This window comes from Mangifera indica, chromosome 6, assembly GCF_011075055.1.
Source record: "Mangifera indica cultivar Alphonso chromosome 6, CATAS_Mindica_2.1, whole genome shotgun sequence".
Classification (NCBI taxonomy): domain Eukaryota; kingdom Viridiplantae; phylum Streptophyta; class Magnoliopsida; order Sapindales; family Anacardiaceae; genus Mangifera; species Mangifera indica.
In genome coordinates this window covers 15,671,150-15,694,735 of record NC_058142.1, presented here as the reverse complement: position 1 = coordinate 15,694,735, position 23,586 = coordinate 15,671,150, and the positions used below count along the sequence as shown (strand labels likewise).

At 34.1% G+C, this 23,586-nt stretch overlaps 2 protein-coding genes across 6 annotated transcripts; one reads left to right on the top strand and one right to left on the bottom strand.

The window, feature by feature from the left end:
* The first annotated feature begins 2,653 nt into the window (after positions 1–2,653).
* Positions 2,654–3,532, top strand: LOC123218042 (uncharacterized protein DDB_G0271670-like). Of its 3 annotated transcripts, none has more exons than XM_044639238.1 (2): positions 2,654–2,814; positions 2,909–3,532. In XM_044639238.1, the coding sequence occupies exons 1-2, from the start codon at positions 2,683–2,685 to the stop codon at positions 3,413–3,415; spliced, it is 639 nt and encodes a 212-aa protein (XP_044495173.1). In that variant the 5' UTR covers positions 2,654–2,682; the 3' UTR covers positions 3,416–3,532. The 3 variants fall into 3 exon arrangements, with proteins under 3 accessions (XP_044495173.1, XP_044495175.1, XP_044495172.1); XM_044639240.1 differs by having other exon boundaries at positions 2,659–2,814; positions 2,912–3,532; XM_044639237.1 differs by having other exon boundaries at positions 2,660–2,814; positions 2,894–3,532.
* A 1,723-nt stretch (positions 3,533–5,255) lies between these two features.
* On the bottom strand, positions 5,256–22,816 carry LOC123218041 (protein MOR1). 3 transcript variants are annotated; one of them, XM_044639236.1, is made up of 53 exons: positions 22,458–22,816; positions 22,199–22,304; positions 21,960–22,083; positions 21,730–21,809; positions 21,446–21,623; positions 21,288–21,352; positions 20,679–20,761; positions 20,499–20,584; positions 20,261–20,374; positions 19,641–19,760; positions 18,678–18,780; positions 18,312–18,448; positions 17,860–17,925; positions 17,646–17,763; positions 17,504–17,550; positions 16,730–16,801; positions 16,491–16,598; positions 16,284–16,389; positions 15,192–15,304; positions 14,874–14,961; positions 14,569–14,669; positions 14,275–14,382; positions 14,060–14,165; positions 13,902–13,981; positions 13,670–13,819; positions 13,472–13,547; positions 13,077–13,201; positions 12,876–12,986; positions 12,649–12,798; positions 12,443–12,517; positions 12,267–12,348; positions 12,067–12,152; positions 11,887–11,988; positions 11,728–11,802; positions 11,549–11,644; positions 11,363–11,464; positions 11,156–11,257; positions 10,884–11,066; positions 10,693–10,804; positions 10,295–10,451; positions 9,578–9,640; positions 9,335–9,461; positions 8,561–8,683; positions 8,380–8,457; positions 8,050–8,208; positions 7,811–7,969; positions 7,205–7,302; positions 6,902–7,058; positions 6,691–6,807; positions 6,493–6,588; positions 6,336–6,407; positions 5,962–6,241; positions 5,256–5,872 (listed from the first exon to the last, which is right to left on the bottom strand). In XM_044639236.1, the coding sequence occupies exons 1-53, from the start codon at positions 22,615–22,617 to the stop codon at positions 5,598–5,600; spliced, it is 6,057 nt and encodes a 2,018-aa protein (XP_044495171.1). In that variant the 5' UTR covers positions 22,618–22,816; the 3' UTR covers positions 5,256–5,597. The 3 variants fall into 3 exon arrangements, with proteins under 3 accessions (XP_044495171.1, XP_044495169.1, XP_044495170.1); XM_044639234.1 differs by having other exon boundaries at positions 12,067–12,348; XM_044639235.1 differs by having other exon boundaries at positions 5,256–5,866; positions 12,067–12,348; positions 22,458–22,815.
* Positions 22,817–23,586: the final 770 nt, after the last annotated feature.

The following is a 23,586-nucleotide window of genomic DNA, read 5'->3' as shown; positions in this document are numbered from 1 at the left end:
CCTCCCTCTCTCTGTCTCTCCTTCTGATCACTCTCACATCCCTCTTCGACCATTTTCAGTTGAGATGAAGACGACGCATCTCCGTCTTAGATGAAGACTATTTTTCTTTATCTTAATCCAAAACGACCAGAGAGAGAAGGGAGAGTAACAAGAGGGAGAGATAGGACAGAAGAGAGGAGGACCGATGGTCGAAGATGGTGCATTGCCACTAAAGAGAAGAGGAATAAACCTTAGGGGGTATTTGTCAATTTTCAAACTTTAAGTTAAGAAAAAATTGTAAGATTTCTAATCCTACGGAGGAAAATGTGACAAAACTTTAAATTTTTTAGTAAATAATAATTTTATCTCTAATCCTAATTAAAAATTTTAACAAAATTTTGTTTATAAATAGGTTTTTAGATTTTTCAAATTTGAAATTTTACTATACCTTCAATAAAAATAAGTTTTTCAATCAAAATAAAATAACACACAATAATAATATATATTTTTTTATATATCTAATTGGATATTACAAACTGAATATATAGATAACATCGGGGCTCTGTATAAATATCTAATACCAACTAGATAACATACAGATGGAATAACAATTTATTATGGTGGACTAGCCATGTGAAGGCGACAATGAGATCATTAAATAATGAAATGGCGTACACTTAACTAGGACTCTGCCGTGTGTTGAATGGATACAAAAATGAATTTGTTCTTTGCAACAATAAGTTTTGATCAACATTTACTTCATCTGTAATAAATACTTAAGTAAATGATTAAATAATAAATAATTTTATAATTAAATAATTTTAAATTAATAATATATTAATATTTAATTATATGGTAATATATTATTTTAATATTTAATTTGATTTTCAAAACTGGATGCACGTAGAAATTCTGTAATGTTAAACTTATTTGAAGATAATGTTATTCCTATGTAAAGTGTATTTCTTGTAACACCCGAATTTAGGTATATTAGTAAACTTTACTTCTAAAATTATCCTTGAAATTGATTTAATATACCTAAATTTGGATGTTACATTCCTATTAACAAATAGATTTTCCAATCAAGGTTTGATTAAACCACGCAGTCTTATTTTCCAAGTTTGATAGATTTACTGAAAATAACAAAAATCCACAGGCCTAAAAACAAAAGCCATTAAATGCTGCCATTTCGAGCCATCTATCCTTAACAAGAAATCGAAACCCTTTTTTTTTTTGGTAGGTAGTGATTGACCTTTTTTCATTTTCAACATCTTGAAATTTTTATACATATATATATATATATATATATATTATATATATATAAAATTTAAATTCATATTATGTATTTAAAAATTAATATTCTTTGTCCTATATTGATTTGATCTGATGAAGAGGTCAGGTTTAAATTTATTTTAGAATGATAATCGATCATATGAAATCTAAATTATATTTAGTTAAAATTAAACTTGCTCTTGTAGGTTATAAGACGCGACATGTCACTTTGTAGAATTTTGAGTTCGAATCTCAAAATTTCAAAATAATATGATGATGTTACTACGATGTTATGTTAATATTAACTAGAGGGTTAAATGACTATTTTATCTCTAAGTTTTAGTGTATTTTTAAAGTTATACTCATGAGGTTTGAAAAATCTGAAACCCGACTTATGGGTTAACTTCCGTTAAAAAAAGTAAAGGTAAAATCGTTATTTCATTAATTATATTAAAAAATATAAATTCATTATATTTTCTACTCATAGTTTTAAAAATTAACAACTTCACTCATGCAAAAAGTTTATTAACTTTCAAAAATAACATTTTCTCCCCCCCCCCCCCAAAAAAACCTAGGAATTATTTTTCAGACGTTCTCCGACCACCATCTCTGGTAACCTACAACAACGTTGTAACCCACTACTCATCAGCCTCTAGATCTTTATTCTGCAGTAGAAGAAGAGGCGAGGAAGACTCGTTTTCGTGAATTCGTTTGAATTGACAAAATCTTCGTCGATTCTTCTCGAATCGACAAAGATGACTCTTCAGTGGGCCATCTAGAAGTTTCAGAGGTGGCCGATGAGATGGTAGGTTGAAGCTCTTTCTCTGGTGGTCAGAGAACCTCTGGAAAATAAACCTTAGTTTTGGGGGAGAGGAATGTTACTTTTGAAAGTTGGAAAACTTTAGATAGGGGTAATTTGTTAGTTTTTAAGACTATGGGGGGGGGGGGGATAATGCATTTTATATTTTTTTGATATAATTAATGAAATGACGATTTTACCTTTACTTTTTTTAACAGAAGTTAATTTATAAGTAAAACTTCAGGTTTTTCAAACTTCGTGGGTATGATTTTAAAAATGCACTAAAACTTCGGGGTGAAATAATCCTTTGGCCTAACTAGAGAGTTCAACTAAATTCACCTAATAGTTAAGGTGTGACCTAACATGATTTGCTCGATTGAACCCACTAGTTTGGAACCATGATCTAAACTTAAGTAGCAATAGATTTTAAATAATATAATAAATTGCAAAGTCTACCACTTTTATCCCAAAAAATATTAATGTAATTATAAAAATAGGAAGGGCAAAATTGTCATTTGGCATAGAAATGTAGAGACGTGGCCATCTAAACAAGTTGTTGTAATTAATTGATCATTAACTTTCTCGAGCCTTTATAAATACCCTTGCTTCCAGGCCTCTGCCTTGCCTCAAAAATGGCAGCTGAAGTTACTTCTTTTCTCAGACTCAAACAAGAACGTAGCTCAAATTCAGAAATTTTGATCACCAAAGACTTGCTTGCAGGGCTATCCAAGGTTTCTGACTCAGAATCGAATCTGGATTCCAAGGTAGGCTTGTTTCTTTGCCTTTTTTTTTTTTAATTAATCACTGAGTGGAACCGATCAACATGATGAGAAATCATAAAAGCTTTCTATGGTGCAGCAGCATGGAGAGCGAGCTGTGAGATGCAACTCACCGAACACACCATTATCATCCATTTCAGCATCAGAAGACTCAGAGAACAAGAAGAATGATCGTCATGAAACAAAACCAGAAGCAGATTTCCAGGACTTGAACCATTTTCTGGAAGAAACTTGCCTGGACTTGAAGCTGCAATCCTCAACTCGTTACCAAAGCGTTTGCACTCTTGACAAGGTCAAATCCGCTCTGCAAAGAGCCCAAAAACAGGCCCTGGAAAGAAAACGACCTCCTTCTTCTTCTTCTTCTTCTTTTTCTCCTTCTTCAGGGCCCTTAATCTTATCAGCATCATCTTCATTTTCATCTTCGTCTTCCTCTTCAGGTCCTGGAATGTTTGCAGCTGGTTGCCCTGGTTGCCTGTTTTATGTAATCACATTAAAAGCAAACCCTCGATGCCCTCATTGCAACGCCACCGTACCGTCACCGGTGGCGGTGAAGAAGGTTAAACTTGATCTGAATTCATCGTGTTGATTTGAAGATTATTTTAATCTCTTCCTGTATAGTGAAATTTAAGTTAGTTTTTAAGGGGTAAATAAATTAGGCTCATATTATTATTATTATATTTAAATTTATTGTTCTTTTGTCGAATTTTATTATATGATTTATACTAGGATTAAAATAAATTAAAATTAAATCATTAAATCATATAAATAATATATTTTGTGGGAAATTGTCTTTTAGGATGAATAAAATTAATAAAAAAATATAAAAAAACAAAAATAATTAAAACTATAATATGATATTATGTAAATTGATAGGAAGTGAGAAATATATTAAGGGAGATTATGTAAAGTCGCACTCTTTGGCATTGCTTCAGGGTGTAAAGTCTCCATTCGTATGTTAAACTTATTAAGACATCAATCTACATAACATTAATTGTTATTAATTGAGACACAGACAACTCTTGAATCCCGATTTAAGAATAGGCCAAAGGACACTTTCCTACCCAACGTTCAGTGTGTAAATGAAACATACTCGTTAGAATTTTAAAAATCATCTTGAGCTTTAATTTTGAAGAACCCTAAATCCCCTTCACCTCTATAATCATTGGTAGTAATCTAAATTTACAGGCAAGTTTTTTTTTTTGAAAGTCTGCAGAGAGAAATCATTGTTCACGGGAGAAAATGATCAAATTTTAGGGTATCAAACCCTATGGAATCAAAATTTTAAAAGATTTTGAAAAAAAAAAAAAATCCGTAAATATGACTTTGAAAGCTTATCCAAACTTGGGTGGAAATCAGTTCTTCGGCCTTTTGTCGGCTGCCCAATCACCAAGAAGCCACGTTTCGAGATCTAGTGGGGAGAAAATAAATGTTCGTTGACTTTCAGTCCGGGGCAATAAATGCATTAATCTTCAGTGGCTTGATAGGATAGGATAATTTGCTCAAATTCGCCGGAAAACAAATTGGGTGTAATTGACGTGTACGGTTGTTATTTCTATTTATTTTTTATTTAGAAATATTAAAATATATAAATTAAAAAAAATATATTATTTTTCGTATGTTTCTACATATAGGAGGAAAACTTTATAGTTTGGATATCTGGGATTTAACGGGTTGGAAGTAGGCCAAAATCCATTTCCATCAAACTTTCCACTTAAGTACCTGGCTTTAAATGCCCACCAGATTGGGAAATTCCTCTCACTTTTCAGAACCTTGGAGGGAACAACAACATTTGGGGGAAGAATTTCTTAATGGCTTGGACAGTGCAAGAAGTTTAAGTTATATGGACCACTTTACAAACCATCATTTTGGTGGCCCTTATTCGGAATCAATAAAATTATGTATACTTAATTTGAATACATAAATAAATACACAATTAATATGTTATTATATGATTAGATGATTTTAAATTAAAGATAATTATGACATCAAATGACATAATGACGTGTATACCTATTTATACATTCAAAATGAATATGCATAAATTTTGAAACCCAAGACCTCCAAAACCTCCTAATTGAGTCATATTTCTTCAATGGTTCAATTCCTGCAATGACAAACAAGCTACAATGTCAAGCAATAGCCTATCAGGTTCCATCCTTCAAAGACTAAAAGGTTCGATAATACACAACTCAATCTTAGGATGGAAATCACCGAGGTTAGGTAATCTCATCCATGTATAAACCGTAGAGATAGACAAGGTGAGAGTGTGCGATTGTTACCGAAACTTGAGGCCGTCCAGAACATATCTCAATGGCATAGATTTCTCTGCCAAGTCTTTTACAAGAATTTTTTTTTTTTTGAGTTCAACTTTGTAAGACTTGTAACAACACACACAAGAAACCCAGCAAAACTGGAGCCATGCCCTCTGTACTAAAATGTATACATTGTATTTAGTCACTAGCTAAAATATAACAAGGCTTTCATTACAATATACAAACACTAAATTATAGCACAATCAAATGCCCTACACAGAAAAAACAGTCCAGAGGCAGTCCGCCGTGCTACTTCACCACCAAAACTTGGGCACAAGGCTAAAAAAAATTACATAATCCTGTGATCATTTGCAGTATAAAATGAATGCAAGATGTACATTACAGTGGCAGCTGCACTACCATTTCAATCTCCCTTTCCATTTACAAAAATGGCATCCTATGGCAGGGATCGTAAAAGAAATTGGAGCAGTAGCTCCCCACATTGCTGAAAAAATTCTAAAGGTGTTCCATCGTTCCACTTTTAAGTCTCTCCATGCGGGCTTGAAGTCCAGATAACGCCTTCTCGTCCATGGGGAGAACTGCACCCTGTACAGCATTCTCAGCACCAGGGTGGTCAGATGACCGATTCAGACTAGCGAGTCCATGATTTAAATTGTCGTTAATGTTTATTAAAGGCTTGGTTCCAGCTTCAGGGTTCCCAGCAGCTGCTGCCAATTGCATGCTCTTCATCCTTTCTCTAATGGCATCTAATGTCCCAGTGGTTACTGCAGCTTCAACAACAATTTCCACCGTTAGGTCCAGTTTAATTTAACTAAATTAACCGACAAAAATGTAAAAGCGAAAGCAGATTGTACATTACCTCCATATCTCTCATTTCGTTGATCACCCAAAGGATTCTCGGAGGCAAGACCTTTCGAGGCAATGACATTATTAATTCGATTATCTTCAGTATATGAAGGTGGTAAATTAAAGCTTGTTGGCTCAGATTTTACATTCATTGATTTTGCATCATTTAATGCATTTGTATGTACAGGAGATAGAGGTGCAAATTCCGGTGATGAACCACTTAATGATGATGGAGGCGGGGTTGACATTGGCAAACTTGAAGGAGTCCTCCCTGCAGCTGCATTCTTCTCCATCTAAAACAGGATTAAATAGCATCATTTAACATACACCTCTTCAAGAACGCACAGATACCTGGCACAGTTTACAAGGAAGGAAAGCAACACTAACCTGTGCTAAACCATCTCTGATGTATGTGCGGAATGCCTCGCTAGCATTTTGAAGCTGAGCAAATATATCAACCTGAAATAAAAAAGACAAAAGCTTGAATTTAAGAGAACAAAATAGAGACAAATCAACCAAGTGAACTACAGACTCGAATACTTACTTTGGGGTATAACTGAGTGATGCGATATAGTTCATAGAGGCCAATAGTGCAAGTCTGCTTGTCGCCAATTTTCTTGAATATTGCAGCAAGTTCTTGCTGTGGATTGAGTATTATATTACATTTAACATATTATTAGAAATATATATGTGGTGAGAATAAGATATATAACAGAAGATCAAACACAAAGACAGGTATTACCTTCAACTGTGCATCAGCAGAATTTGTAGCAGCAGATGAATTGTTGGCAGCTGAATCACCCCAATGAGTTTGACCCACAGGGCCAGTTGCTGTCAACATTCTTGCCGCAGCTAAAGTCTGAAAACATTATTGAGATGAAAAAATACTCAATCAAAAAGGAATATCTTAAATAGATCAAACCAATAAAGTGATTGTTTGATTAATTTACTACCTCAAGATTTAGATCAATATAGGCAAGAATAATTGGCTGAGGTTTCATGTCTATTGGAACCATTGATAAATGACCCTTGATTGCAGCTCCTCGGAGCTTCACAAGTTCATGTAGAACAGTTTTCACCATACGCAATGGTTTATCATCAGCTCCAGCTCTTTTTAAAATATTATAACACAAGACAATAAATAAGTAGAAAAGTCAGCTTATGAAAATTTGCAGCAACAAGATCAGAAAAACAAAACAGAGCATTCAATCCCCCCTCCCCAAAATAAAAAAGAACAGATGACAGCACATACACACCTTCTCCTAATTTCTTCCATTCCCAATTCTTGCAAATATACATGAATGCTTTGAAGAATGCGGTCAAGATCCACTTCATATATAGTACTTTGAAGAACCTGTAGCAACAGAGGAATTTAGGACATCCAGCCAAAACACTGAAACTTTTTAAATTGTTTTGTTCGTTTGTCAGCATTGTTTCTAACACTTAAAGTTCCATAAACTTTCCTCCAAAAGTTTTCAATAATCAAACTGTATATAGTGATTTCTTAATAAGTCTCTCCAATCATGAGGATTCGTTAATGCAGTTCTTGAGAAACAAATCATTAGCATTGCAAAAAAAAAAAAAAAAACTGCACATACTAGCATTAAAATATTTATCCATCATTATAAGTACATGCTATTTTAGTAAGGACAAATTGTGCAACCAATTGACAAAAGCAATAGTCCTTGCTATAAAGATTATTGAAGATGGTGGTATTGCACCACTCAAGGAATACTGACCTCTTCAGACCCACAACTGCTTAACCATTTGTTAAATTAGAAAAATACAACTAAATAAAAATTCTGGATTGTCAAAACAGTCCCAGAAAGCAAAGCAAGAAAGGCACCAACAATGAAAAATACCTTCGTCAGTTTGATGAGGCATTTTACAACGAGATCAGAGAACCTCTGATTTCTAGCAGCAAAGGACTCATTAGTTGCAGGTGAAGGCCACCTTGAGGGATCTAAAGGACGCAAGAGATTAATAAGAACAACAAAGGACGACGTTCGATCAGCATTGTCCTGTATGAAAAATCACAAGTCAATTAAGCAAAAATACAATTAAATTATAGAAAATGTAATCATTTCAGACAAGTTTTTACCAGAATCTTAAGCATCAACACATTTAGAGCTTTCAAAAGTTGACTGCCATCATCCATGTGAGGAACCCTTTCATCCAAAAGCCAAAGCAGAAGCTCAGTTATTAGAATGTCAAGAGTACTCTCCTGGATAGCATGAGCAAGCCTTTTATTTTGAAATGTCTGCAAAAAGTTCAAAATGTTAGTTTGTAGCAGCAAAACAATTCCCTGAAACTGAGTTTAACAGCCAAGAAGACTAAATAGAAGAATTTAAATATCCTCAGTCACAAAATGCTAAGTTTCCATATACAATATTCTCATGACAGAAATGACAGATTTTTTGTTACACTATACCTGCATAAGTGTGTTAAGAACATATTTACAAGACCTTGATGATGCCCCTGTCAGACTGAAGTCAAAAGTCTTGGCTACCTATTAAAAAAACATATTTATAACATAAGGATTTTACATTTAACAGTTCAATTACGAAGTAGCAACGATAGAAAGATAAAGGACTAATTTGTAATTCCACTACCTTATTTGCTAAGCATGAAACAAGTTTATCTGAATCCTTCACAAGTTCATCCATTGCACTACCTTCTGGATCACTAGTTGCTTGTGCCAATTCATGGCATACAACTTTCATCCCTTCAACAGACTGCAACACATTGTTTTAAGTTTAAGATCTTTTCTTAATTGAAATTGACGCAAGGGAGTGGATCCCATCATATTCACAATTTCTAAAAGGGCAATAGACACCAATCCACAGTTAATTTATTACTCCTAAAAAATTAAGAAATTCTATTATAAAAATGGATATTATCCTTTAGTTCAAGAATATTTTAAAAATAATTCCTGATAGAAATTTGAGTTTGAGTATTAGTAATTTACATTTGAAGAATATTTGGCACCCAAAGTGATCTTTTACTTGCTCCATATTTTAAGGAAAAAATCACAATTGGCACTAAGAATTTAGCAATACTATGTGTATCCGCTTTAGGTACACAAATATGCACACGCTTATATATGTCATCACATGATTAGATATTATTTTATCCCTAATTCAAAATCATTCAATCACATGATGACAGATATAAGTGTGTACATATTTGTGTACCTAAAATAGATACACATAGTTTTATTACTAAGAATTATAGTGCACAAGACTATACATATGAGATTTTTTTTTAATTTTAATAGGACTAGAAAACCCCGGACATAGTCCAGAATATTGATACTCAGCGCAAGTGAATAGAAACTGCTCTAAGAATGAACACCAAATGAACATTAGACAAGGTAAGTTAGAAACCTGCTCTGGTGAACCAAAGGAAATAATATCCAGGGCTTCATTCCAGTCTGTGGGACCATTACCACCAGCTAGTGTACGTGGCACTAAATGTCTCTCCACATGAAGCTCGGAATGGCTATAGATTTTCCTGGAATTGAAACAATATTATTTTCATTGCCTTGACATATTAAAGAGAACAAATAATTACATCATGATAAGAAGTTACTGTACATTTAGAAAAGGAAAATTTTAAACATTAATAACCTCATAAATGCAGGTCCAGAAACAGATTGTGACACTTCCCCACTCTGCTCTGCGACTTCAGACCTGAAAATCATAAAGAAAAACACTTGAAAGCACAAACTAAGCAAACTTTAACATATTAAAACTTGTTATAAAATGAAGACCATAACAGAAGGGGTATATCCAGTTCATTGACAAGACTTTCTAGTACAGTTGTTTAACTTGCCAATCTCCTACACAAAGACTAAAACAGAGAAGGATCAGAAACATGATATTTCTGCTTCCATGCCACTATTACAGTAAAGTACCTATATCCGAAAAATGAAAAAATTAAATAAAATATTAAGCTTCACAAGAAGGTAAAAACCCAGTAGCAAGATAACTATCGGGATCAGGAGGAATGAAAGCCAACTTTATTGAAATTCCCAAGGAAATTATTTATCTTCTCAGAACTGTGAAGAAGCTTCTTAAAATTTAGCTATTGCACTATGTCTCTTCCTTCTCTATTTTTATTATACAGGAAAATGACAAGAAAACCAGAGTCCAGCATAACTTAAACAGATGACAACTTTTCTCAATGCATCAACATCTAGAGTGAAAATGTACATTTTGTGCTTAAAAATTAAATTGAAAATACCTTCAAATGTGACTTAAAAAAATTAAGAATGGATACAGCAAAGAATTATGGTCCAATAATAGGTACATTTAGATAAACAAGTATAAGATTAAAACACACACCCATTTTCCCTGACAGATCGTCTTAAAGCTGCTCTTGCTTCTCCAGGCTTTCCTTCCTTTCTTTTTTCCATCTCCCGGACCTTCCACTTAAATCTATCATCTAACATGCCTTTTTGAGCATCTGTAAGCTTGCCAACATATCTCCATATGTCCTCACCTAGGAAAGGGAACAAGAAAAATACTCAATAAGAGCCAGTACCAAGACAATCCAAACTGGTTACCACAACAAGGAATCTACATTTAAATATAGACAAGAAAAACTCCCACAAAAGTATTAAACACTCTTTCAATATAATGCAATTCTCAACACAAAGAAAAAGCAGAGAAAAAAATCAAAGAATAAAAGAACAATAACAGTTAAGCTCAAAGCAACTATGTAACATCATGATATGCCAGACCTAAAATCTTGTAACCAGTAGCTAATGTATTTAGAGCAGCTTTTCTAATTTCACCATCACGTTCTGCTGTCAAGCTTGCGACAATTTGCAAAGATTTTAATTGTCCACTGATCTGTTAAACAGATAACATACATAAGTTTTCCAAAAAACAATCAGAAGTGTGAAACAAGATTAAAGTACTCTTCTTGCACCTCAGCCCCGTGATGATCCATCAAGAATCCAACAAGATCAACACACTCTATCCGAGTACGGTTATTTTTAGAACGCAAACCCTCCAAAACGTAAGGAAGTGTTTTAGTGGCAGAATAAAAACTGACTATTTGTTTTGTCAATTCCCGCATTTTTTCTCGCACTTTCTCAATGTTATGCCCTGACTGTAGCACATGAACATAAAAAAAGTTTAAATAGGTAACAACTGACATCAAGACATGCATGAAATACTGGCTACAGATAATTCAAGCACCTTTTCTATCAAACATGGAACAAATATAGCTGCTTCTGATTCAGTCAAAGAATAGGCTTCCTCCCTTAATGCATCAAAAAGCTCAGGAAGAAATTCCAGCACCTGAATATTCCAATAGAAAAGTGTAAATCAGTATATCTCACACTGCTGCTGACTTAAAGGAACAAAACAAAAAGGAAATTTTTAGAAGTATGAAAATTGTTATACCTTCAGCAAGCATGTTGTGTTAGATTTACAGAACTGCAAAACAAACCACCTCAAAAGTATATCCAGAACTTCCATAACTTCCTTTCGTATCGATGGGAGTGCCTGTAAATATAAAATATATTCATTTAAGATGGCTTATTAACAAACTTGAAATAAATTCAAGAACCAAAATTGTGACAAGACCACCTTCTGCAGCATCTCAAGCCCATCAACTTGCTTCTTAAAATCTGTGCTTAGTAAACGCCTCTGCAAATCCTCTCTGAAATATCTCATCATATCATTCTGCAACAAAGGCACATTCTCTATCACAAATATTTTTTTAAAGCAAACAAAGAAATACTTCTAGGAAAAAACCTAGAACAAACCTCAAGATCTTGGATCTGTTCTACCCGTGGCTCTTCAAACTTAAATTTGCGAACAACTATTCTCTCCCTTTCATCCTGTAAACAAAAATGTTTTTAAAAAATGTTCTGAGCATATTTAACACTTCAATATTTGATGTCTCAAATTACACTGATCAATACCTTATTTGAATCCTTGACATTTAACAAAGCCTGTGATTGAACAGCTATATCTTGAACAGACATAACTGCATCTGGCCTTGCACCCTTTGCTGGAATGGTCCTCTGTCCATGCCATCAAACAAACACTCAGCACCCTCATTACATTCAGAAATAGTTGCAACTCAAGCATGTAAAACATACCGCAGATATAGTCCTGCCTCCGTGCTTCAACAAACCATTAGAAGTAGATTTTGCAACCTTTGTGCTGCCTTTGGATGTAGGCCCCACTGAAATTGATTTTGCAGATTCAAGAGATATAGCAAGCAACATAAAATAGCATACAAAGTAAAAAATATAAAAAAACACAGGGAAATTCACAAAAACTAGGTTATCATACACACCATGAGATCCCCCAGGCAGTTTCAATCTTTCAACAACAAGGGCTAAAGCTGGCCCATGCAAATCTTTCAGATGCTTTTCAATCTGAAAAAGGTTATATAAATCAAGAAAAAATGAAGTTCAACTTCAACTTCAATATCAAAGAATGAAAAGACACCAGAAAATTTATGACACATACTGTTTCCTGTCCGCTAACTCTGATGATTTCAACAATGCATGTTTCTGCTGCCTTTCGAACATCTGATGATTTATCCTAATAAAGATTCCAGACAATGATGTAGTAAAAAATGGGGGACTTGATAAACAATGTGTACAGCACTAGCGATCAGGTTAAAATAATAGGTCAAGCAATGACTAGTCATTATTTTTCTTCAAAGAACTTACCACCATGGCAGAGCTAGCTGGTCTCAGCAGATGTACAGCATCTGAAAAATCAGTTAGTCCAGTGAGTTGCCTTGACAGCCAATCAAAAAGATCCCTACGCCCTTCCGCACCAATCTTTGCATCTGTCAAAATTGCTATAATATATGGAACCTACAACAACAAAATTAATCATGACAAATGACAATAAGACATCAATTAGCATCAAATAAACTACTATAAGCATTTACCATTTTATCCAGATGAACAGCAGCAAGCCAAGAGTCTAAAGTAGCCAAAGTACATTCTCTCATATGCTTCTTATTGTCAGTGAGACATTTCAAAATTTCTGATAAAATGCCCTGCAAGAAAGCCGTTCATGCTAAGCTTCAAATTCCTAAAGTACCGCCAACATAATACCTTAAAAAATTGTTGATTGCCTATACACAAACCTTGCTTGACTTCTCAACAGGTGGCCCCATTGCAGAAGCAACAGCACCAAGAGTAGTCAAAGTTGCCATAACCAAATTTTTATTGCTGTCATATAGACGTCCTCTAAGAGCACCAAATAATTCCCCTGGGAATCAAATGGTGTGATACAGATCAGAATATTGAAAATGTTCAAAAGAAAAAAAGCAAGCATGGCATGTATGTTTTTACTTATAAGCATAGAAGAGAACCACTTTTCTAAATAAATTTTTTCAAGTTTTTTTGAGTCATTGGATCAATGGATTTCAAATGGCTGAGATTAACTATTCAAATTCATCTTTCCAAGGCTCAAAATTGTGTCATAGCATGTGTAGAGCAAAGAACATATATTGGCACACAGTGCATTATGAAATTGTACCAGTTCCAGTCGGTTGAATGCGCTTATTTGCCTCTTCAAGGATTTTATTAACAGCTTCAATAGACTCCAAACGAACCTGAAAAAGCAAAAGTGTGCAAGACAAATGAAAATAATTTTAATTACACTTTTCAATAATAACATTAACAAAAACAAGGAAAAACATATCAAGCTCAATTTATAAATGTTGAGCAACCAGACCTTCCAATCAGAGCTCTCCAAGCTCTTCAGCAGCGTAGGTGTGATCTTCCCACTGATATCTTCACGTGGCAGGCTATCTAGCCCACCACCAGACACAGATAACGAGGAATCTGATGCCCTAACAGTTTTCTTAGGAACTGCAGCAGCGCCCTGAAAATGTCATAGGACTGTGTTAGTATTCTAGGAAAGAGAAACATTTTTAAAATACAACTATAACCAAATTGAAGTATACCTCAAATGGATTTTTCTCATATTCAGTGTCAAGCGCACTAAGCAGTGCAGGTTTGACATCTGTGAGAAACCCTTTAATGTCTGCAGAAGAAAGAAGTCTTAGAACCTGAATTATGAAATTAAATCAAATAGTGAGTTCCAAATAAAGTGACTGCTTACCTGGACCAACAAACTTATGTACAACACCCAATAACTTAATAGTAGCATTTCTAGTTGCTGCTGCACTGGACTGAAGTCCGATATCTTTACAAAAATCAATTAAATCCTGCAGAGGAATGATTGTATACCAATTTATCATAAAAGTTAATAAATATTAAAGCAAGAAAAATCGAAGTACATAAAATGAAAAGAAGGAACTTAAAAAGAAATGCAACCTTAAGTTTTAAATGTGATACACCAAAGTCCTCAACTGCTGAAACCATCCATAGTATTCCCTCACTAAGAACCTTAGGATTCTTGTGCTCTTTCATGATCTTGTAAAGCTACAGACAGAATCTAAACTATAAGTTTTAAGAACAAATTGAATACCAAAACAAACCATAAAAAGAAGAATTATTTATCTCTGCTTCATAGACCACTTCTTTGCGATGAAACAAAGATGCTTCATAGACCACTTACTGTACAGAGATGATTTTTGATACTGATGAAAACCAAAATTGCAAACTTACTCTTTCAAAAATAAATCCTGGACCAACTGCTTCAGAGAAAGCAGTAAGGCACTTCATGGCATGAGAACGGGTCTTGATATCTGCCACACGTTCACTTATACCTGTCAATTAGGCAAAATGTAACCAGATAAGTAGATGGTTAAATAGCTTCAAAGCATCTTCTCTGTCAGGTTAGAAAAAGGCACATTAATTAAGCTTAGAGATTGCCAACCAATCCCCTTTTAGTCAAAGACCAAGAAAGCCAGATACACTGTGAGCTATTTGCTTTATACAGAAGAAACATGTAGTTGAGACCTAATACCCACCTAAAAGGCAAAGGACTACACATTTCTTTGGGAATTTAGCTGCAGTAGAAGCTAGGTGAGTGATAACTTCAATAACCTGCTGCTGAACCTGCATTGTTTATTAAATGGCTTAGTAGTTTTTTCTTCTTTTAAGATTATATGAAAACAAAGGCAAAGATAAATCCATAAATTTTCTATTAATAAGAAACAAGAAACCTTAACCAGAAAAAAAGGTGGAAGAATCACAAGGGAGTAAACTAGCAGTCAGAAAAAGAGAATAAAGAAGCACCTGAACAAAAAAATAAATCTACCAATATAAAAAGGAAAACCTGTAAATACCTGAACATTTTTCTCACTCCAACCAGGAAGAGCACAAAGCAAACGGACCAAAATCTCTACTGACTGGTCCAGGTTTTCCAGTGCCTCAACTTGTTGCTTTAAAGATGTTATTGCTGCAACACAAGCCAAATAGAAACCATAGATTCAACAATAAAATTTGATAAACAACAAAGAAAGACAAATAAATAAATGCACAACAAGTAATAACATAACATTGCATTAAGCACAATTGAACTGCCTTTTTTTTTTTTGGCAAACCCTTAAGTTCAATGAAAAACACAAAGCAAACATATTAGCTGTAAGAAAATTCGGTATTTAGAAGCTAACCAATTAACTAGTCGAGTCCAATCACAACATAAGGCAAATGAAAGTCATAGTTCAATGATTAACTTCAGAGATTCTTTAGAAACTGTGCCATCTGTCCAAATTATCCACTTGACAATTTTTTCCTCTTAAGCTGATTGAATATTCCTACTATTTCATTTTAATACCTTTGAATGGGACAGTTCAAATAAACACAATTAATATAAAAACAAGCAAATAACTAAACCACATATGTCAGGAATATGCCCACAGTGTTTCTATTGCTGATCTGCGTACTACAGGAAAACTGTGAGAAATTAACATAAGTATCCCCAACTTTGAAAATTTTATAATACTTAAGTCATCCTAACTGGAGCATTTCACATGTACTATGACAGATTTCAAACAACAGCATTAGATGATATAATTTACCAATCTTGATAACCAGTGTAGGAAATGCAGAACACTCACAATCCAAGTACATATAATATTTATAGGTATTTTCTAATTGATCAAGAAAGCATATGCTACAAATTTTACCCACCCGTATAATTACAGATACTCAGGGCACAGCTAGGGAAGAGATTATGTAAATAGACAAATATCAGATCAATTAATATACACTCTATGTCTTCATTTCACTTTCTCAAGCAAGTCTTTCTATTGTGCAATGTTTGTTCATTTTGGAAATGCTAGCTCCCTTTGTTTTAATTAAATTTTTATATTTCTCACCAAATAAACGAAAAGAAATAAAGTAAGATGGAGAATTGAAAGAATTCTAATAACAACCTTCAAGGCGTTCTTTCCACACAGCACTCTTTAATTGACCAACCGTATCTCCCTGAATAAGAGAGCCTACTCTGCTTTCAATCTCTTCAAGACTCATCTCTGCTGGCTGCAAAAGGAGAGAGAGAGAGAGAAATTAAAGATATAAAATCATAAATTTATCAGGCCAAATACAAATCAAAAGCTTTGACTAACAGGTTATTAGTTTACCTCAACATCTTCAGGAGCCTCAACCAATTTTTTAGTTTCTTGCCGTACAGCTCCATCTGCCTTCTTGTTGGCACCAGATTTAACTGGACCTCCTTTTTTGGTGGCAGCCTGTCAAGGAACATCAGAATGATAGTGAAAATTTTTTAAATTTAAATCGAAACGAACACTCCAAAACTTTCAAGAATAAAGAATCTTTCTGTGACAGAAAGATACATGAAAAGGATAAACAAAGAACTCACTGCTGCTGGAATGGGCCTCTTCCCACTAAGCATGCTTGCTGCTGACTTTCTAACAAATGAACTTTCTGAATTCTGCATAAATATTAATTTAATATATAATATTAGTAAAAGCAACCAACCTGATGGACTGGTTAATGTTGTACAGAACTCGCATCATAACACTAATATTTATGGATACATAAGAAAAAACAAAAATTAAACAGGTTTAAATAATGTTATTGACTTGCAAACACATGATACTCCATTTAAGTAAGGAGGAAAACAATTTGATCTGTCAAGAAAACTATAAAACTTGATTGCAGCTAATTCAATAATAAATATTATAGGTCTATATCAACATTAAAAGAATATTCATCACCAGTAGAAGAGGAGGATCTGCCACACATTTGTCAAAATAGTTGAACAAGAAAGCAACAGGAAAGAATGTGTTTAAGCATAAGACCACCAACATGACAGATAAATAACTGATCTTCTCTATCCACTATGGCAGAGCTGATCTATAATTTTAAGTCCTGTTAGTGGGCTTTCAAGTTACAGCATGGTTGAAACTCACCCCAATGGTAAGTTTTAAGGCCTGATTGGTCCAGAAATAGCAACCCAAGACACATGACAAAGACTTATAATATACTCAGAGTACCATATGGAAATAGAGAGAGAAAATAAAGCATAAGTACCATAAACACTAAAAAGAGAAAATAAAGCACAAATGCCATTAGAGAATACATTAAAAAAAGAAAGTGTAACTGTTAACATAAAAAGTTATAGAAAACCAACCTCCATTGATGGCATGCTTCCACCAGAAGTAGGAACCCTAGCCCCCACTGCACAATAAATTTAAGAATTAAACAGAATAAAAGAACACTAAATTCAGCAATGACTACTGGATAGAAATCCAAAAAAAAAAAAGGAAACAAACCTGAACTTGAACAAGCGGAGACACCACCTTCAGAGCTCGAAATCATTTCAGAAAGTTTTTTCCTTCTAACATCATCAAGTTTCTCAAGAGACCTCTCCAAAGGCCTCATGCCAACAGACTAAAGTTGGATAAAAAAAGATATCATAAGAATTTAATGCAATCAAAATTTTCAATCAGAACCAACAGAGAGTGAATTTAAATTTGACAGATTTACCTTTGCTATCGCAGCTAAAGCTGAAAAGGCAGCATCCCTGACCTCTGGGGTCCCATCATTAAGGCACTACAAAATTCAATTGGTTTATGTATACGTATTATGGAAAAGATCCAAAAATTAATTGAAGAAAATCCAGTTGTCCAAACACACATGTACCCAGCTATGAATACGTAGATCAAAATATCGTCCACAACAGAAATCACACATCTAAATAGATGATTATCTTAATCTGCAAATCCTGATCATCCAAAAACTATGTCCAAGAGAACAAATAGAAGTTCTGTAATTTTTCAGTTTTTCAGCTATCTATGTACTAGAGGTGGTGAAATCAGAAGGATCAGATGTCCAAAAATTTAATAGAGCTGAACCATAAGTGCCGATGATTCATGAATTCAGAGAAAATCACAGATAAAGCATAAGGAAAGAAGACCTTAAGGAACAGATTCACTGACCTCCATGCAAATCGGAACATAGTCCTTATGCGCTTTAAGAATAGTAGCTTTGCTACTTGTTTCAATGCAAACTGTTACCCAATTCAAAGTCATTGAGCGCACAAGAGGAACTTTATTTTTCACAGCTGTCTTAACATCTACAAAAAAAAGTAGAAACTGCAATTAATGTAACATTCAAACATCTATTGAACAATGAGCAATAATTCATTTCAAAAGCTCAGAACTCCCAGAAAAAACAATTCATTTCATCTCCAAGAGAGAGCTATATTTCTAGAAAAACATGTATTGAATTAGAGACAATCGAAAAGAGTACTTTCTAAGGAAGTCATAAGTTCCTATTCACAATTAAAAAAAAAAAAAACCTGCCTTCCACAATATCAACAAGATTTAAGCACCCAGCCTTGTGCATTGCCTGAAGAGTTTGTGTCAGTGCCTCAGACAGTGCAGGTTTTTTCTCTTTCAATTTTTCCTACAGAAGAAGAAACTTGTTAGACCAGCAATTAATGGACTTTAAATAGCCCTTTATTAAGCTAGTGAAGAAGTATGTACAAGAATTTTTTAAAAATTAATTTGTATACAGTATGGGCAGAAAACCATAAGTAATGAACCAATCCAATAATTTCTTAAATCATGATATTAAAGAGTCTACATCAAAATCAGCTTCTCTGAAGAAAAAAACATAACTAATTAAACTATCATACTATATTTTAAAGTCATATGATTCATCATTCCACTAACAAATATCATAAACAAAAATTCCTTTTGCATTGAAACACTTTACAGTTAGTATTCAACAATAACGGAATTTAACACACCAAGAGAATGAATCAGATAAGGGAAGGGTTTAAGTCCAAAATTCTAAATGGTCATTGCATAGCCAAAAAATCTTAAAGAAACCTAATAATTGTTCATGCCAAAAGAAAGATTCAACAACCATCATGCGGCAGCACAGGCAAAGCAACAAAAAGAGGAGAAAAAAATGGCTTACCACTAAAGAAGTACAAAATCATTGTACTAGAAAATGTGAAATTATAATACATTAAGTTTCTCTAGTAAAAAGCACTGATCTAGAAAGTGGAAACAAATGCATGCATGCATGCATGCAAGGGAGGAGTCAGAGGCTGCCTCTCAAATACAAAAAGAATAATAACATTAGACTTATGCTTTTGCACTACTTTTATGCTAGATATGGAAAGCCTCCACATGCGTCGCGGTCTTATTGGAACAAGGAAGACAGAAGCGATTGCTACAGAGAAACATAGGCAGACAAAATACTATTATCCATGATTTTACATGAAACATGGAAAGATGTAAGGATACAGAACTCACAAGTAAAACTGGCAAAAGAAAGCGTGAACCAGCAGAAAAATGGGTTCTAAGACCACAGGCAAGATTACCAATCGCTTGAATGGCTTCAACTGCAACAGCAATATTCACATCTGTTATAAGCTGCAGAAAAACACCTGGTCAGACATTTACTTGAAAATCAACTAACAATCACATGAACGGTGAACCGAAAACAAGTAGGATAAAAAGGTCACAAAATAAAAAGAGAATATGCACATTGACATGCCAAATTTTTGTTGCAACAAGGAAACTCCAGCTAACCAGATACAGAAACTGGCAAAAAGTGCATCTATCATAAATAATCATATCAAACAATGCAAAACTAAATGGAAATTAGAACCCCACAAAACACTTATATTCTGATTGATGCAGTCTTTCCAACCTTAAAACATCACCAAAATTTCAAGATCAGATGCATATTCAAACATTTTCAATAATGAATCCACAAACCAGAATACAAGGCATTCTAAATGGCAGAAATCAAGTATTAAAAAGGTAGCAGGCTGTACTCACCACCCCATCTGCTATCAGAAACAATGAGTGAGAATATGCAGTGTAAAAAATGAAAACTAGTTCACTTCAATTATAATGATCAGAAATACCTTCTTCAATGTCCGGAAAACTTCTGAAAAATCACCAGGGGTTATCTTTTTGGTTGAAGAAAGCTTGGTTAGCTCTGCAACAGCCTCTTTCCGTTCTGACCACTTGGTAGCTTTCTAAAAGGACAAAAATTATTAAAACAAAATAAGCATGGAAAACATTCTGTTATACAAACAGAAAACCATAAACGACAGAAAAATGTTAATAAAGAATATGAAACAACAAAGAGAGAGCACTTACCACTCCTTCCCAAAAACCAGATTTCTCTAAAGGTGTCAATATGTCAACAGGATCAATGAGTTCATATTCATCTATTTCCTGAGGAGCTGGCAACAAAGGAAAATATATAAGGTGCTAGGTAACACTTAGAAACAATAAAAAGATAATAAATTCCATAATCCCTCGATGAAAATGGCATACCCTCAGCTGCACACTCTTCAGAAGCACCAGGACCAACATTTTCAGACAGAGTCTCCTGCTCTGGCTCCTTATCTTGTTCAGATCTAAAAATTATATGTAAATTAATTCCACCACATGTACGGCAAAACTGACCAGCTAGATCTGCTCAATCAATTTGATTCAAGTAACGGCAACAGAATACGAGGACAAATTGTACAATATATATATATATATATGACAATGCCAGTATCATATGAGTACCACCAACTTTGTCTGATCAATAAGATGAATTACACTCTAAGCTAATGGACTTGAAAACAACACCAGGACATGGACTTGAGTTCATGTAGCCCCAGGTAATTGGCAAGATTTAAGAAACAAGGAAATTTCTCTTTAGGAAATGGGGAAAACTAATTATATATACATACATGTGCGATACATTTATTAAGTTAATGAGATCACTTTTATCTACAGATAGCACAATACTAAAAATAGAGAGGCACTCAGACGAGAGTATAAAAAGATAATGCATAACTAGAATATCAGTAGAAAGGGGTCTGAAGGCATCCAACAAAACCAAGTTTATCATGTTTATAAGAAAGAGACAGTTCTTCATGACAGAGCACTAACCTAATCTTCCGAGTTGGCTTAGCTATCCCCGCAACATTTCCAAGCTCAGCCTCCAGCTCTTTTTTCTTCAGACAATAGTATGCCAGAAATGCTAATTACTTCCAATTGAAATGTAAGTCACAAAATGCCAAGTCATGACAACTTAATATTTAGCATACCATTGTATCCCTCATTTTCTCGAATAATATTGATTTCACCGGGTCTTTTCCAATCCAACGACAAAGTTCAAGAGTCAGCCCTTTAGAGCATGCACGTACATTTTGATCTTGATGGTCAAAGAGTTCAGGAAGCATCTTCAAAATTCTTTTCGGAGGTACAATTTTAGATCCAAATTCACTAATTAAGAACATGACAACAACAGAATCCTAATTAGATTAACAAACAAGATTATCCAATAACTTATTCATATTTATCCCAACAAATAACTCGTTCATGCACAAACCTTAGGGCTTGAAACATGACATCTATAGCAGGCACAACTGCTTTTGCAACCTTGTTCTTTATTGCTTTCTCCATCGAATCCTACAATCCCCACATCAAACCCAATTATATAAACTCTAAAATTTGAAATTACCCATAAGACATACACTGTTGCCATACTTTAACAAATGATCAACAAGAAAATCAAAAGCATATTTAATCTAGTAACTAGTAAAAGAAGAAGAATCATACAAGAAAAACATCCACGGCCTCCAATTCAACCCAAAGCATAAAAGCTGCTTGAGCTTTCTCAACTGTTTTTGGCCTCCCCGTCAAGCATTTTGCTACAATTGCATCACAAACTTCTTTCGCGTACCTACACAACAAGAAAACCACAAAAAAATTACTCAAAAACCATTAATTTACTTAATTCATTCACATATGTTCATCCATTCACAACAATAAAAACCCAAGCATTTCCACTTCTTCACCTGCCGGCATCTGCATCCGCAGCTTTTAAAAAGGCAATCAACGCATCAAGCGCCTTCTCTTGCACAGGCGCATTAGAATCCGCCACCGTCTTCCTAAACAACGGACCTAAAAACAACCAAACGACACCGTATCAACAACTCAAAACATAATAAACCAAAAAAAAAACACCGTCCCACTTCACAACCACAATGACATTGAAATCAGATCCAAACAAGCACCGATCAAATCAGATCTAACTCATTCCAAATTCAAACTCACCGAATTCTCTTAAACGCGCGTCCTTAGGATCAGTAATGGAGTCGCAAAGCGTAGCCAAATCAATGTTGGCGTCGTTCCGAACCTTCCAATTCTTGTGTAACAACCGATCCTCCCACGGCAGTTTCTTCGCCTCTTTCAAAAGCTTCTCTTCTTCCGACATTTTTCACTCAGGCCGACTCTGATCTCTTCTCGTCTCCGCCAAAACGAATCGTTTAAGCTTCTCCGTCTTCGTCTTTGAATCGATTTGATTTTCTTGCTTGTTTTTTTTTTTTTTTTTTGCCCTTTTTTGAGTTCGCTTTTGTTTCTGCCGAGAGCCGGCTCCGAAGAGAGAAACGAAATGACAGAACGAAGGTACAATATCTTTATCTTACATCTAGAGAGAGAAATAGTGGGGCGGGGTAATTTGGGTTGTACGTTTAGAATGTCAGTCACGCCCACGCGCCTGGAGCGGGGAGTGGCAAAAGTGACCAATCAGGTGGAGCAGAGTGAGAGATTCAAATGGTGGGCCATATGAACTTTTTGTTATGTATTTCACGATAAGTTTAAATTAATTCAAGGGTTTAAAATTCCCCCTTCCAGGCATATTTAAACAACATAAATTATTTTATTATCATAGAAATAACAAATTTTAACAATACATTTAAGATCCGGGAATGAAAAAGATCTGATTCAAATTAAATTTAAAAGAGTTAATTTAAAATTAATAAATTAAAATTTGGCTCCAAAAAAATTACTTTAAATCTTATTTAAGTTATCAAATTTAAATATTAAGGTTGAATTCAACTCTAATTACATTAACAATGATAGAGAGATTTTGTCATTTCTAAAATATTATAGAGTTTTTGGTCCTTTTATCAAACATCAAGGGTTGACGTAAAACCAAAAATTTAATTTTGTTATAACTTTTTTATGATATAAAAGTTTAATAAATATAAGGTTATTTTCATAATTTATATCACGCTATATCCATTTATGGTATGGTTAATCTTAAGTGAAAAGACCTATTCCTACTCAAAATGTAGTATATTCGTAATTTATAAGATTTTAAAAATTCAAATATTCGCTTATCATCAAACATTCGTTAAAATTTTTTAATATAAGGGTAAAATTATTATTTCAACATTAATAA